Raw genomic sequence first — 14,003 nt, 5'->3', positions numbered from 1 at the left:
TCACACCCTGCGTCCTAACCATCAACAAATCACTATGATTCTAGTTTCCCAATATACCTAGACCCCAGCCACTGTACTGTCTTAGTCCAGGCTCTGTCATCGCTCCTTGGACCCAGGCAATCACCTCCGACCAGACACTCTGCTCAGCTTCTCTCTGCCCCATCTTACGGTCTAGGTATTACAGACAGAGTGACGCTTTTAAAAATCTAAGTCACGTCATGCCACGCTGACGCTCCAAACCCCTGAATATCTTCCTCTGTTCCTCAGAATAAGTCCTTTCACTTCCCCGCCTGATCCAGCCCTGCTTCCTTTGCGATCTGTCCCCGTGTCTCATTCATTCTGACTTGCATGTTGTACCACTGACACATCCAGCCTTAAAGCAAGCGTTTTCTGAACCAGAATGTTCTTCTCTCGCAACGCCATCTGGCTTGATGCCTCGTTTCTCCGGGTCTCTCTTGAGGTGATTCTGTGATGATGCGACCTTCTCTAACGTCCCCAGACAATGCTGTACCCTTCTCCCTCCCCCTCACCTTTCTTTGTAGAATTATCCCCATCCACATATTATGTGTGCATTTATTGTATGGCTTACTCACCTATAAAGTAAACTTCATAAAGTGAATCATTTGCCTCTATTACTTATTTCTAGATCCTGATCTTAGCAACAACCACAAAATGAGTACCCTGTCGTGTGTGCTCAACAAATGCCTGCTGGCCTGATTGCTTCTTATATTTTGGTCCCAATTGGTTTCAAACCACGTTTCTATTGCCTGTGCTTTAAAAATCTTCAGGAAAAACAGGGCAACATAAAAATCTTATTGCAAATGTTACTTAAATAAAATACCTTTGTTTTCTTGGAAAGGTTGTGGTGGATATTTGCATGCAGACAGGGGGATCATCACATCACCTCAGTATCCAGAGACCTACGGTCCCAACCTCAACTGCTCGTGGCATGTCCTGGTTCAGAGCGGTCTGACCATTGCTGTCCATTTTGAACAGCCCTTCCAGATTCCAAATGGAGATTCTTCGTGCAGCCAGGGCGATTACTTGGTGGTGAGTGGTGCTTCTCACCTTTTCGCATTACTATCTTTGCAGACTTCTTGCAATAAACAAATGAATCTTCTCTCCTGGGACATAAATTGATAGGACTTGTGTGCTTTCAGCTCTCTCTGGATGAAGGGATTTATGCAATTTTGTTTTGTGTTCCTAGCTAAAAAATGGACCTGATATCTATTCTCCACCCTTGGGAAGCCATGGAAGAAATGGTCGTTTTTGTGGCAGTCGCCCTTCATCCACTCTGTTCACCTCTGATAATCAAATGTTTGTTCAGTTTATTTCCGATGGCAGTAATGGAGGGCAAGGATTTAAAATCAAATATGAGGCAAAGAGTTTAGGTAAGCATTTTGACTGAGACTAAAGCCTGTATTTTTCCTGCGGTTTCTTGGTTTTCCTTGTTTAAATAAATTCAAGGAAAACAATATGTAAGCCTTTCTTTTCTAAACTAGGATCAATAATTTAATGAGAATAGCTGCCTACTCTACCTATCCTAAGTACTATTTACCATATGCTTGATACATTCACTATCTCATCATGACTACTTTTTTAAGGAAGACATCATTCCCATTCTACAGATAAGTAAAATGAGGCTTAGATTTTTCTAAGCCTTCTTATCAAGAGATTGAGCAAAGTAAATTCTCCACGAGTATAAATTAAACTATCTCATCATGACTACTTTTTTAAGGAAGACATCATTCCCATTCTACAGATAAGTAAAATGAGGCTTAGATTTTTCTAAGCCTTCTTATCAAGAGAATGAGCAAAGTAAATTCTCCACGAGTATAAATTAAACTGATGTTAAGGATACTCTGAAAATTCCTTAGTCCTTGCCATTATAAAATGTCTAACTATAAGTTTCGTTCAGTTATAGAAACATTGTAAGAATGATAATTACATTGTTTTATGATAATTTGTATGCTTTCTTTTAAAATGAACATGTATTCCTGGGATTCTGTTATTACCCATTTAATTATACATTATGGCAGTGGACTTTAACTTAATTACCTTTACTTAATTACACTTGATTATAATTATATTTAATTCTACTGTAATGACTTAGTTTTATGGCATTTATTTTTATATAATGTTTAATTGAATAAATAAGTAAATAAGCATAGTTTCAAAAGAAAGAGTAATGTTAGTGGAGAGTAAATCTTTGCTTCTCGAAATTGGATAATACAGATTTCAAAATTTAGTGATAATTCAGGTTCACTAAGGGTTTATTTGCCGGTGTTATGACTCTTTTATTCCTTTGTGGGCCCTCTTTTCATCTAAGAATTGTATGGCCATTATCTTCTCCCCATCTTTCTGCCCTCAGTATTAGACTTGCAGTTCTTTTGATTTCAAAATCTATTGTCTATTGCTAGAGGAGTGGATAAAGAAGATGTGGGTTGTGTGTGTGTATGTACACACATATATATACACACCTATATGTATACACACACACACAATGAAGTATTATTCAGCCATGAAAACAGAGTGAAGTCTTGCCATTTGTGACAATATGTATAAACCTAGAGATTATTATGCTAAGTGAAATAAGCCAGCCATAGAAAGACAAATGCCATTTGATTTCACTTATATGGGGAATCTAAAAAAACAAGCAAACAAACAAACAAACAGACTCTTAAATACAGAGAACAAAGTGGTGGTTGCCATAGGGGAGGGGGCGGGGGGATGGGTGAAATAGGTGATGGGGATTAAGAGACACAAACTTCCAGTTTCTGGGAAACACCCGGAAAGAGACACCCAAGGACCGAAGGAGGAATGGTGTGAGGTATAAAAGGAGGAGGAGAGCTCCGTGTCCAAGCAGCTGGGGGACAGAAATGTAGAGAGATGTGGTCAACCAGGTTAAATGCTGTGGATATAAAACAAAGATCAAAAAGATCCTTGGGTACACAACCGTGAGGCAACAAGGGGCACCAAGGGGGAAGGAGGAAAGAGGGCAGTGAGGTCAGAGAAAGTGACTTTAAGTGACCTGAGCCCACGGTGAGTGGAAAGAAGAAAGGAACAAGGAGAGAGGGGTGCGGGAGGGGAGAAGGAGGGAGAGAGAGTGTGAGCACAGGGTAAGGGAAAGGCTTCCACATAGCATGATCCCTGGGGACACAGTGGAGTGCGAGACTGACCCCGAGCTATAGGAAGACAGTGTGCAGAGAAAGATAAAGGAGGCAGCAACGCAGATGAATTCATTTAGGATGGTAAACAATTGAAGGCGTTCCCATCTGATTTCTCCCATTGCACTCTAAAGGAGAACACGAGTTGGCATGCTGAGGCTAAAGAAAGAGGGGAGAATACAGGTTTAGGGCATAGAGTCAAGTCTCACATGGTTTTTATATCTCTGTGAGACAGCAGGGTTGCTTGGCCGTGTCGAGCGTGGAGAGCACACATTTGTTGGCATTGATTTCCACAAACTGTCTGAGTTGCATGCGGTCATGAAATTGGTTTCTTTTTTTTGCAAGGTGAGTCTAAGGGAGGGGCCAAGGGCAAGGGTATTGAAGGCAGTCAGAGGAATCTGCCATTTAGGATTTCAGAGACTAAAAGCATTCTAGGGCATGGCAAAATTCAGGATAGGACCGTAAGTGACTGAATGGGAGCAGAAATAAATGCCGATAGCGTTTAGCAGATCAGGGATCTGAGGCTAACTTAGTAGGCTCATTTCATTGGCATTTTAAGTACCCAGTTCACTCTGGCCTGGATTGTTTGCTGAGATTACCCAAAAATGCTTATTGACAAAAGGAAAGTATTTTTACATAATACCTAGGTTTTTTAGAAAAGAAGTGTTAAAAACTCATTTATCTTCTTACAGAAAGTGGCTAACAAATTCTCTTATGCCACTCGTCCCTTGCTTTTGAAATGCATCTAAATCCTGCAGAAATATAATGAGCGAATGCCCACAGAGCTGTGCAATATTATATATATATAATCTGCTTAGTCTTTTAAACATGGAGGTCACAGCTCTGCTTCTTTCTATTCAACTGCACGGTCAGTGGGAAGTCCTAAGTGCTAGTGTGTTCACATGCTTATCTAAGTGGTGAATGTGTTTTAGTGCTTCGATGATGTTCTACTGCATGTTCTATGCACCATCATCATTTTATTGGCCTTAAGGAAGGGAGAAATTCTTGGGGCTCCTGGGTGGCTCCGTCGGTTAAGCGTCCGACTTCAGCTAAGGTCATGACCTCACGGTTCTTGAGTTCGAGCCCCGCATCGGGCTCCATGCTGACAGCTCAGAGCCTGGAGCCTGCTTCGGATTCTGTGTCTCGTCTCCTTCTCTCCGCTGCTCCCACTCTATCTCTCTCTGTCTCTCAAAAATAAACATTAAAAAACATTTTTTTTTTTTAAAATGAAGAGAGAAATTCTCTGCAAGAATTTACGGTTGGGCAAATTAAAACATGACACACTGGGTAGCTCCCTCAATAGCAAATTCAGAGTCATTTGCTTAAAAAAGGAAATGAGGATAATTCTCGAGGAAGGGACGTTGAGATTGGAAATACAGATAAAGAGACTTTATTTTTGTTTGTTTGTTTTTTAATTGATTTTGAGAGAGCAAGAGAGAGCAAGGAAGGGGCACAGAGAGAGGGAGAGAGAGAATCCCAAGCAGGCTCCGTGCTGTTGCTCCATGCAACGTTCTTCTGTTACCATTGACTGCATTTCCTATGCTGTACCTTTTATCCCCATGACTTACTCATGCCATAACTGGAAGTCAGTACCTCCCACTCCCCTCCATCCATTTTGCCCATCCTCCCACTCCCTCCCCTTCGGCAACCCCTGGTTTGTTCTCTGTGTTCATGGGTCTGTTTCTGCTTTTGGTTTATTTGTTTGTGTCTTTTAGATTCCACATACAAATGAAATCATGTAGACTTGTCAGATCACTGTCATACACCTGAAACTAATGTGACAGTGAGTGTCCACTATAAAGACACAAGACAGTGCAAAAAGAGAAAAAAAAAAAAAAAAAAGAAGAAGAAGAAGCTAGTGGCATTGCATTGTCTTTCTCCAGACTGTAGGTTGATTTCATTGTGTTTCTCAACAGCCTGTGGGGGCAATATCTACATCCACGATGCGGATTCTGCTGGATATGTGACCTCCCCCAACCACCCTGACAATTACCCCCAGCACGCTGATTGCACGTGGCTCATAGCGGCTCCCCCTGGAAAGCTCATAAGGCTGCAGTTTGAAGATCAATTCCATATTGAAGAAACACCCAGGTATGTCAAGTCAATTCCATTTCATTTTTCTCCTACTCAGAGTTAGTTTTCTTCAGCCGTCGTGTTCGAGAATAATTTCTCTTCTTTTCTAAGCGTAGAACATCCAGGGATGGAAAAGGGACATGCATTACACCTCGAGCCTGAAAACACTGCCCGCCAGCCACTCTGTCATTAGCTGAGTGGCTTATGTACACAGATATTGTTCCTCCTGACGCCATGCACTTCCTCCAGGAGACACTGACGATGGCTGTTTGAGATTGATGGTATCCATTCTTCCTCCCACAGGAAAAATATAGTGTCTCTGGTAGATGAATATTTATTTTCCCAGCCTCATACTCAATGTCATAAATAATAAAATGCCTGTTCAACAAATGGACATTTGTGTTACGTGACACTAGAGGTCACCAGTGTTGGAAAAAGGACTAACGCGAGGACAATCCAATTTCCCAGTCTTTCTTTAATGAGAATGCTTACGGGATTACAAACTGGGGAGCAAGCCTTACTGTGTTGAACACAAAGAGAATAACTATCCTGGCTGACAAAACCTGAATTTTTCTGTTCATGTAACAAACGCGTATATACATTTGCAAGAATATATGTATGAAAGAAAACTTAGGTATGAGAGCTTTTCTTACCATTTATGGGCACCTGACACAATGCCACTGTCCTAGTCAGTGAGCATTAATTGGCTGACTTTCTTAAGACATATTGGGTAAATACTCACTTTTATGGACACGGAAGATTCCGGCTATGACTCTCCATTAACCCCGGGTGGCAGGGCTGTAGAGAGAGGGTTCTTCTTTGTCATGTGACATGTGTCTCATCATCATGTGAAACAAAGTACTTGTTTTTTTTGAGATTCCTGGGGGTTAATTTGAGAATGACTTTTATATTTGTAAAACAAGCACAGAATATGGAGGAAGATAAGTAAATATTCTTTGGTGTCGCACGTGTAAAACCCATCTTTTTGAGCTACTAACTGAAGAACGTATTACGATTAGAAAAATAGTGTGCAGCATTCTGAAGTGACATATGATTTAAAATAACTGTCATCGTGTCTTCTGCAGAAATGATGATTTAATAATGCTCTTGGAGAAAGTTGGTGAAGTCTTTATTTTTTAAATATGTCAAAGCAATTGACTTTACATATTAAATGGAGTTTTCTTTCCACCGTAGCTGCGCATCCAATTACCTTGAATTGCGTGATGGGGCTGACTCAAATGCACGAGTACTTTCCAAGGTTTGCGGAACATCTTTGCCCAACAGCCAGTTGTCCTCAGGAGAGGTGATGTATTTGAGATTCCGATCTGACAACAGCCCCACACATGTGGGGTTCAAGATCAAGTATGGTATAGGTAAAAACATTTTTTTATACATGGTAAGAAAGTTATGACAGACTAATTATAACAAAATATTAAAAACTCATTAAAAGTTAGGGGCACCTGGGTGGCTTAGTCAGTTAAGTGTCTGACTTCAGCTCAGGTCATGATCTCATGGTTTGTAAATTCAAGCCCCGCATCAGGCTCTGTGCTGACAGCTCAGAGCCTGGAGCCTGCTTCGGATTCTGTGTCTCCCTCTCTCTCTGCTACCCACCCCACCCCCCACGCTCTCTCTCTCGCTCTCTCTCTCTCTCTCTCTCAAAAATAGGTAAACATTAAAAAAATTAAAAAGAAATAAATAAAAACTCATTAAAAATTTAAAAAAATTAGAGATTCTGTATTTGCCTAATTTTAATAGAAATAAGTAAGAAATATAAATGTTTGAAACCACAAAGTCATTTATCAGTTTAAAATTTTACCTTGCTTTCCATTTTAAGACACTCTTTTTAGTAGACTTGAATATTTTGTATTTTTTCCTAACTTGTTTATGAAAGCATATTCAGTTAAATCAAATATTTGCTTTTTTTCCTTTTGTCATGACATCTCTATCGTATTACTTTAACTAGTAGAACACTTTACTATTCATATATATTCAAATAACTATATTTAGAACAGTAACTTTGAAGTCATCACTAATGGAAAATGTTTTCCCCCTAAGTCTCTAGTGCCAAATCAGTCACTAAACAAAAACAAATATGTCTCCTCAGTGTTTTGATTTCCTTACTTAAAAAATGAGCAACACACATGCTTACTGAAGATGTAATGTAATAGGGTCGCAATTACATAGAATTTAGTACCCGGTGGGTCTGAACACTAACCAAACATACTTAATAGAGTCAAAAGTTGGACAGCCTTATTGTAAGCCTTATTGAACCTACACCATAGGTCGTTTTATAGCCTGAGGCAAATTGTGTATAATTCAATGTAACTGTCACATCAGCTGATAAGAAAGAATTGAGTAGGAATTTTCCAGGCCCTGAGATACCAGTTACTCCAGTGAAACGCTTACTTGATAATTACAGGGTAGGCATCACTAATCAATCACAGCACCCCTTCTAGTGGAGCATGCACTCAGTCTTCAGAATCACAGACACAGAGTCGTAGGCAGGCCCTCTCTATCCATCAGTGGGTCCTTGAAATGAAACTTTCTTGCAGCTAATAGCTCTTACATCGTGTCCCATGAGGATTAATGAGATGTTACAGAATATGCCATTCACTTTTCCATTTCTCATTATTTGACTGGACCTGGGGTATCCTTTCTTTTTACATCAAGAGTAGATTTCAAATCATAAGGGAAACACTAACTTAAACATTCTCAGAATTTTTAAAGCATTAACTTATATTCAATTGGCATCTGAAAGTTTATAAATGCACTGGTTAAATTAACAACAACAACAACAACAACAACGCTGTAACAGAATATTGTTCTTTTTTTGCAGCCGCGTGTGGGGGAAGAGTGACAGGGCAAAGTGGCGTCATCGAAAGCAGCGGATACCCAACACTGCCGTATAGAGACAATTTGCTGTGTGAGTGGCATCTGGAGGGTCCCTGGGGACACTACCTCACCATCCATTTTGAAGACTTTAACCTTCAGAACTCCTCTGGCTGTGAAAAAGACTTTGTGGAGATCTGGGAAAACCACACCTCTGGTCAGTGAAATACGTCTGCTGTCTTTTGGGGGTGTTTATTTTCACAGGTACTCATTCGGCCTCCGAAGTTGCCTCAAGAAAGGCCAAACTGCATCTATTCTTTGCATAGAAGGGCAGTCAGCTCGGACCTCTGCCAACTTTTCCCTCCCTGGGTTCCCCCTCATAAACAGTGGGTGTCCGGAGCCCCAGGTGTCCTTATATAGCTTATCTTTATAGATCACGTTGAAAGAGCACTGTATTGTGAAGACATCCTCTTTCTGTTGAGACTTTCCAGGCCCATATGCAGTTATTTGAGGGGCATCCTGTTGGCTAAGGAGAGGAGAGGGTGTGTGTGTATCCTAGAAATCACGGGAGTTGGACACTTTGTCACTCTGTTGACTAGAACCATCTCCTTAACCAAATGAGCTCCCTCGTTGCGCTGAGACCGCCTTGCCCTAACTGGTTGCAGTTTTGTTACACGTCTCCACATACTTGAATATCTTCGTTTTATTCCTGTTTGTCCTCCTCTCAACAGAGGTCACCATTTCTTCGTGGGCAGAGCCTTGTGTTTTATCATTTTCTTTGTACTTGTAGAACACCTCAAGTAGAGGTTAAATGAAATCAATCACCTGAATGTGTATATACTTAATTATTTGACTCTCACAGGAAATTTATTGGGCAGATACTGTGGAAACACCATTCCCGACAGCATAGACACTTCTAGCAATATCGCTTTGGTCAGGTTTGTCACAGATGGCTCTCTGACTGCCTCGGGATTTAGACTACGGTTTGAATCTAGCATGGAAGGTAAGTTCACTGATTTGTTAAGTATAGTAGATAATATAATAATATTAGTAATACTATATATATATATATATATATATATATATATACACACACACACACACACACACACATACTCATCCTAAGAAAGCCAGTCCATTAGCCCCACAGTTGTCAGAATTGGCCTTTCTGAAATACTTTGGTAAAACACAGATTTTATCTGAAAAAAACTGGGTGATTACAAAAGTCTTCTGAATCTTCTGACTCTTGAGATTACTACAGCCGTTGGTCTCTCATGCTTCTTGGGCCATGATGATAGAATACTACCAGTGAACTGTCATCCATGGAAACGTGAATTAAATGTTAAATATTAGAGATAGGAAGTGAATACCAACGTTCTCTGTTAAGTCATCACGTACACATAGTGAAAAATAAAAGCCGTAATTTTAGTATCCCGTGGAATACTAAAGAAAATATTTTAGAGAACACTCCCTGTGGAAGGGGTCATTTTGATCAGATCGGAAGATGATTTCTTGGGTTTCTTCCCCTTCAGAGTGTGGTGGAGACCTACAGGGCCCTACCGGAACATTCACTTCTCCCAACTTCCCGAACCCAAATCCTCACGGCCGGCTCTGTGAGTGGAGGATCACGGTGCAGGAAGGAAGGCGGGTCACCCTGACGTTTAACAACCTGAGGCTGGAAGTTCATCCATCCTGCAACAACGAGCATGTGACAGTGAGTGTCTCCTTGCAGTCAGGGATATCACGTTCCATCGTTGAAGGAGCTTAATGACCTATCAATCGTAGTCAGAAAAGTAGGTTGGGAATATTCCCATCTGTGCAACTGTACCTCAGACACATTCTCAGTATTTTAGATAGAACAAAAATGCAGTAAACTGCCATGATATTTGTAAGACCTGTTTTAAGTGGCTCTTTGTTGTCACAAAATACATCAGGGTCATAGGCAGGATAAATTTTAAGAGCAAATGATCATTACACATGGCAAAACGGGTAAATGGAGAAAAGCTGAGCCCGTGGGTAGCACATAGATGACTGGGACCAGAGTCACAGAAAGGGCCACCACCAAAAGGTCTGAGCGATTGAGTGGTCCTGCACAGTTACTGTTTTCTGCCTGAGGTACTGAGTGACTCCTTTGGAAGACCACGGCTGCCTGCCAAGGTCAGTGCTGCCAAGGTCAAATGCTTGGGGATATGCCGTCAGCATTCTTAGCTTCCCTTAGCAAAGGAAAACAAAGGAGACCCATGAGTGGGAATGAAGATTGTTAAATGACAGATACGCATATAAACATATAGACACATACAGGATTAATTATACATTAATATTAATATATTTCCCTACCCAACTCGACCTTTCCTCAGTCCTTGTTATCTCAGCAAATAACAGTTTCAAACTTGGGGATGCTCAGGTCAAAAACATTGATGTCTGTCTTGGAGAACTTTCTCTCACACCTTGTATTACATGCGTAATCAACCCCACTGACTGTATCTTTAAGGAGATCCAGAATCTAACTCCTTCTCACCATATCCCCTACTACAGCCATCACGGCTCACTTAAATGTAATTTAATAACTTCCCGCCTGTCTCCCTAGTCCCACCCTTGTCTCCCTGCACTTTCAGCACAGCAGCTGGTGTGACGGGTGTAAAGGTAAAGCACATCATGCCGCTCTCCTTGAAAATCCTCTACTGGCCTCTCCTCTCACTCAGGGGACGATCCCAGATCATTACACTGGCCCAGCTGGCCCTATAGAATCTGTATCTCCTCTCAAACTCCCCTCCTGCCCACTAGGATCCAGTCCCACTGGCTTCCTTTTGGGTGCTAGAATGTTCCACAACCCACTGCACCTGTGCTACGGCCTCTGGCCTGCATCTCCCCGACGGCTGTCTGTTCACTGTCTCTCTTCTTCGCTGCTCTTCAAACGACCTGCTCCCTGCGAGCCTACATTCAATCGATTCCACCCTGGCCCATCCTGCTCCCTGCATTTTTGCCTTCACAGCACTTCACACCAACTGACATTCCCCACGCATTTATTTGTTTGTCTGTTTATTGTCTGCTCTCCCAGCCAGAATGTAAGCTCCATCAGGATGTGCCCTCTGTTTCATTCCCATGGAGTCCCCAGTGCCTGGCACAGAATAGAAACAATAATTATTGAATGAATGAATAGAAGCACTATCATTGTCCCCCCCCCCCCCGCCTTTTTTAAGTTTAGTTATTTATTTTGAGAGAGACAGAAGAGAGAGCACAAGATGGGGAGGGGCGGAGAGAGCAAGGAACAGAGGATCCAAAGCAGGCTCTGTGCTGACAGCAGAGAGCCCGATGCAGGGCTGGAACCCATGAACTGTGAGATCATTACCTGAGCCAAAGTCAGATGCTTAACTGACTGAGTCACCCAGGCACCCCTATCATTGTCCTTTTTTAAAGACAAGTCACTTTTGTTTTCAATTTAGTTGTCTCCTGTTGGGTAGTAGATTCAGAAATACAAAGCATCTTTGTACATTACTATAATACTTCGTGTTGCCCTAAAATGATCATATTCAAGCTTTTGCTTCCAGGTTCTACCACCTGAAGGATTTTTTTTATAGTTTAGCTATAATCCTTTATTTATTTATTTTTAAATATATGAAATTTATTGTCGAATTGGTTTCCATACAACACCCAGTGCTCATCCCAACAGGTGCCTTCCTCAATACCCATCACTCACCCTCCCCTCCCTCCCACCCCCCATCAGCCCTCAGTTTGTTCTCAGTTTTTAAGAGTCTTTTATGCTTTGGCTCTCTCCCACTCTAACCTCTTTTTTTTTTCCTTCCCCTCCCCCATGGGTTTCTGTTAAGTTTCTCAGGATCCACATAAGAGTGAAACCATATGGTATCTGTCTTTCTCTGTATGGCTTATTTCACTTAGCATCACACTCTTCAGTCCCATCCACATTGCTACAAAGGGCCATATTTCATTCTTTCTCATTGCCACGTAGTACTCCATTGTGTATATAAACCACAATTTCTTTATCCATTCATCAGTTGATGGACACTTAGGCTCTTTCCATAATTTGGCTATTGTTGAGAGTGCTGCTATAAACATTGGGCTACAAGTGCCCCTATGCATCAGTACTCCTGTATCCCTTCTAACACCTGAAGGATTGAAATGATCTGTTTTATCAGATATTAAAAATTATGGGGCCCCAGGTGTTTTCTTCTATCTGAAAGCCAGGGAATTTTGGACTAAGCTTGCTTATTTTATTTTTTAATATTTTTTTTAATTTTAGTTTTGAGGGAGAGACACAGAAAGAGAGAGAGTGAGAGAGTGGGAGGAGGGGCAGAGAGAAAGGGAGACACAGAATCCAAAGCAGGCTCCAGATTCTGAGCTGTCAGCACAGAACCCAATTCAGGGCTCAACCTCGTGAACCATGAGATCATGACCTGAGCTGAATTGGATGCTTAACCGACTGAGCCACCCAGGTGCCTGTAAGCTTGGTTATTTTAAAGGAACATTTCCTTCCTATTAACAACTGAACATATAGAGGCAAGGTTGAAGTAGAAAAAAAAATTAACCACTCCCAGTATATCATATTTTGATGTATTTTCTTGTCAATGAATATATCATGTAGTTGTAATAATGTGGCATAATTCATTTGCATGCTAATTTTCATCTATTTTTCCGATTATAAATATAATGGATGCCTATTGAACAAAATTTGGAGAGTTCTGAAAATAAAAAATATTAAAAATACTTGAATTTCAGTCAATTAGCAACCAATCCATTGCTAAAATTTTGATGCACACAACAGCTTATTTCCCTTTGAAATTGTTTCCATAGTTGAAATATTGAATATAATGGTTATTAGGATGCTTACCAGCAGAATCTTCACATGCTGTGCAGGAAAGATAATATGAAGAGTCATAGTTTCAGAACTTGAATAAGAAAATAAAATTTGCAGCAACAACCACAAATTCTGAATCACATCTTACGTGTCATTTTCCCATCTCTGAATCATATATGCCAAAGGTGTCTACTTCCAACTCTTTTAGCTTTTTCTTGGGTGCATATGTCATTATTTCAAAATAATATTCCTATTCTGCTCCTTGTTTGCTTTTCAGTCTTAGACATTATCTAGCCACATGCAACTCTGGAAGATGAGGGTTGAGCTCTCTTCACAATCCAACCCCCTTAGCCCAAATGCTCACAGGGCTACGCACAATTCATAGCCTCTGCCAACTTGTTCCCAAAATACATATGTCACAGATTTTGCTTAAATTTCTCTTCAGTGTTTACAAGATTATGATTATATAGATGCCATTCCCAACCCAACCAAGTAATATACTATGGTAGCATTTTCTTGGTTTTTTCTGAGTAATAACAATAATTGTGTCCTTTCTAATATTTAGTGTTGATGCACATATCACTGATTCTCCCACACACTCTCGCTCCTGGTGTACGTCCCCACCTTGTATAGTAAAGCACACCCACCAGTTCATTTGTTTTCCTTAGCAAAATCCTTTCTCCATGGATATTCTCCATGATGGAACCTTTCTCCATCAGCTACATGCCTGATGCCAGCTGTCAAACCAGACATGCCCTTCACCAGCAACTTTGCAAGCCCCTTCATTCCTCTCCTGGGCTGGCCCCAGACTCCATGATTTGTGCATTTCCCTGTCTTGGCTCATTTCCTCATTCGGTGAGGCATATGTTCTTGTATTTCCATAAGGATGTAGGCATGGATGTTAAGCTTTTTGAGAAGGGGTGTACCTGGAATTATCCTTATTTTACCAGTGATCTTTGAATATACTCTCTCCATTAAAATATCATATGTATTTGATACATTCACCTATGGATATAAACATGTTAATCATAATTTTAAAGTTTTATGTTGCTTCCTTTTGGAAGGGTCCATTTCTTTCAAGTTCCTGTTTCCTATTTATGTATATTGAGTGGTCTCTGCCT

At 40.8% G+C, this 14,003-nt stretch overlaps 1 protein-coding gene across 1 annotated transcript in view; it reads left to right on the top strand.

Annotated features, from left to right (window-relative positions):
* Positions 1 to 14,003, top strand: part of CUBN (cubilin) — a 273,361-nt gene that overhangs the window by 184,249 nt on the left and 75,109 nt on the right. The window contains exons 42-48 of the mRNA XM_060659546.3: positions 860 to 1,050; positions 1,208 to 1,391; positions 5,084 to 5,258; positions 6,435 to 6,613; positions 8,077 to 8,286; positions 8,932 to 9,072; positions 9,602 to 9,783. Coding sequence (XP_060515529.3) covers positions 860 to 1,050; positions 1,208 to 1,391; positions 5,084 to 5,258; positions 6,435 to 6,613; positions 8,077 to 8,286; positions 8,932 to 9,072; positions 9,602 to 9,783 — 1,262 coding nt within the window. The remainder of the gene's footprint in view (positions 1 to 859; positions 1,051 to 1,207; positions 1,392 to 5,083; positions 5,259 to 6,434; positions 6,614 to 8,076; positions 8,287 to 8,931; positions 9,073 to 9,601; positions 9,784 to 14,003) is intronic.

The sequence above is a fragment of the Panthera onca genome, chromosome B4 (genome assembly GCF_046562875.1).
Source record: "Panthera onca isolate mPanOnc1 chromosome B4, mPanOnc1 haplotype 2, whole genome shotgun sequence".
NCBI classification, from domain to species: domain Eukaryota; kingdom Metazoa; phylum Chordata; class Mammalia; order Carnivora; family Felidae; genus Panthera; species Panthera onca.
Note: the sequence above shows the minus strand (reverse complement) of the source record. Positions and strands in the feature narration are given on the sequence as shown.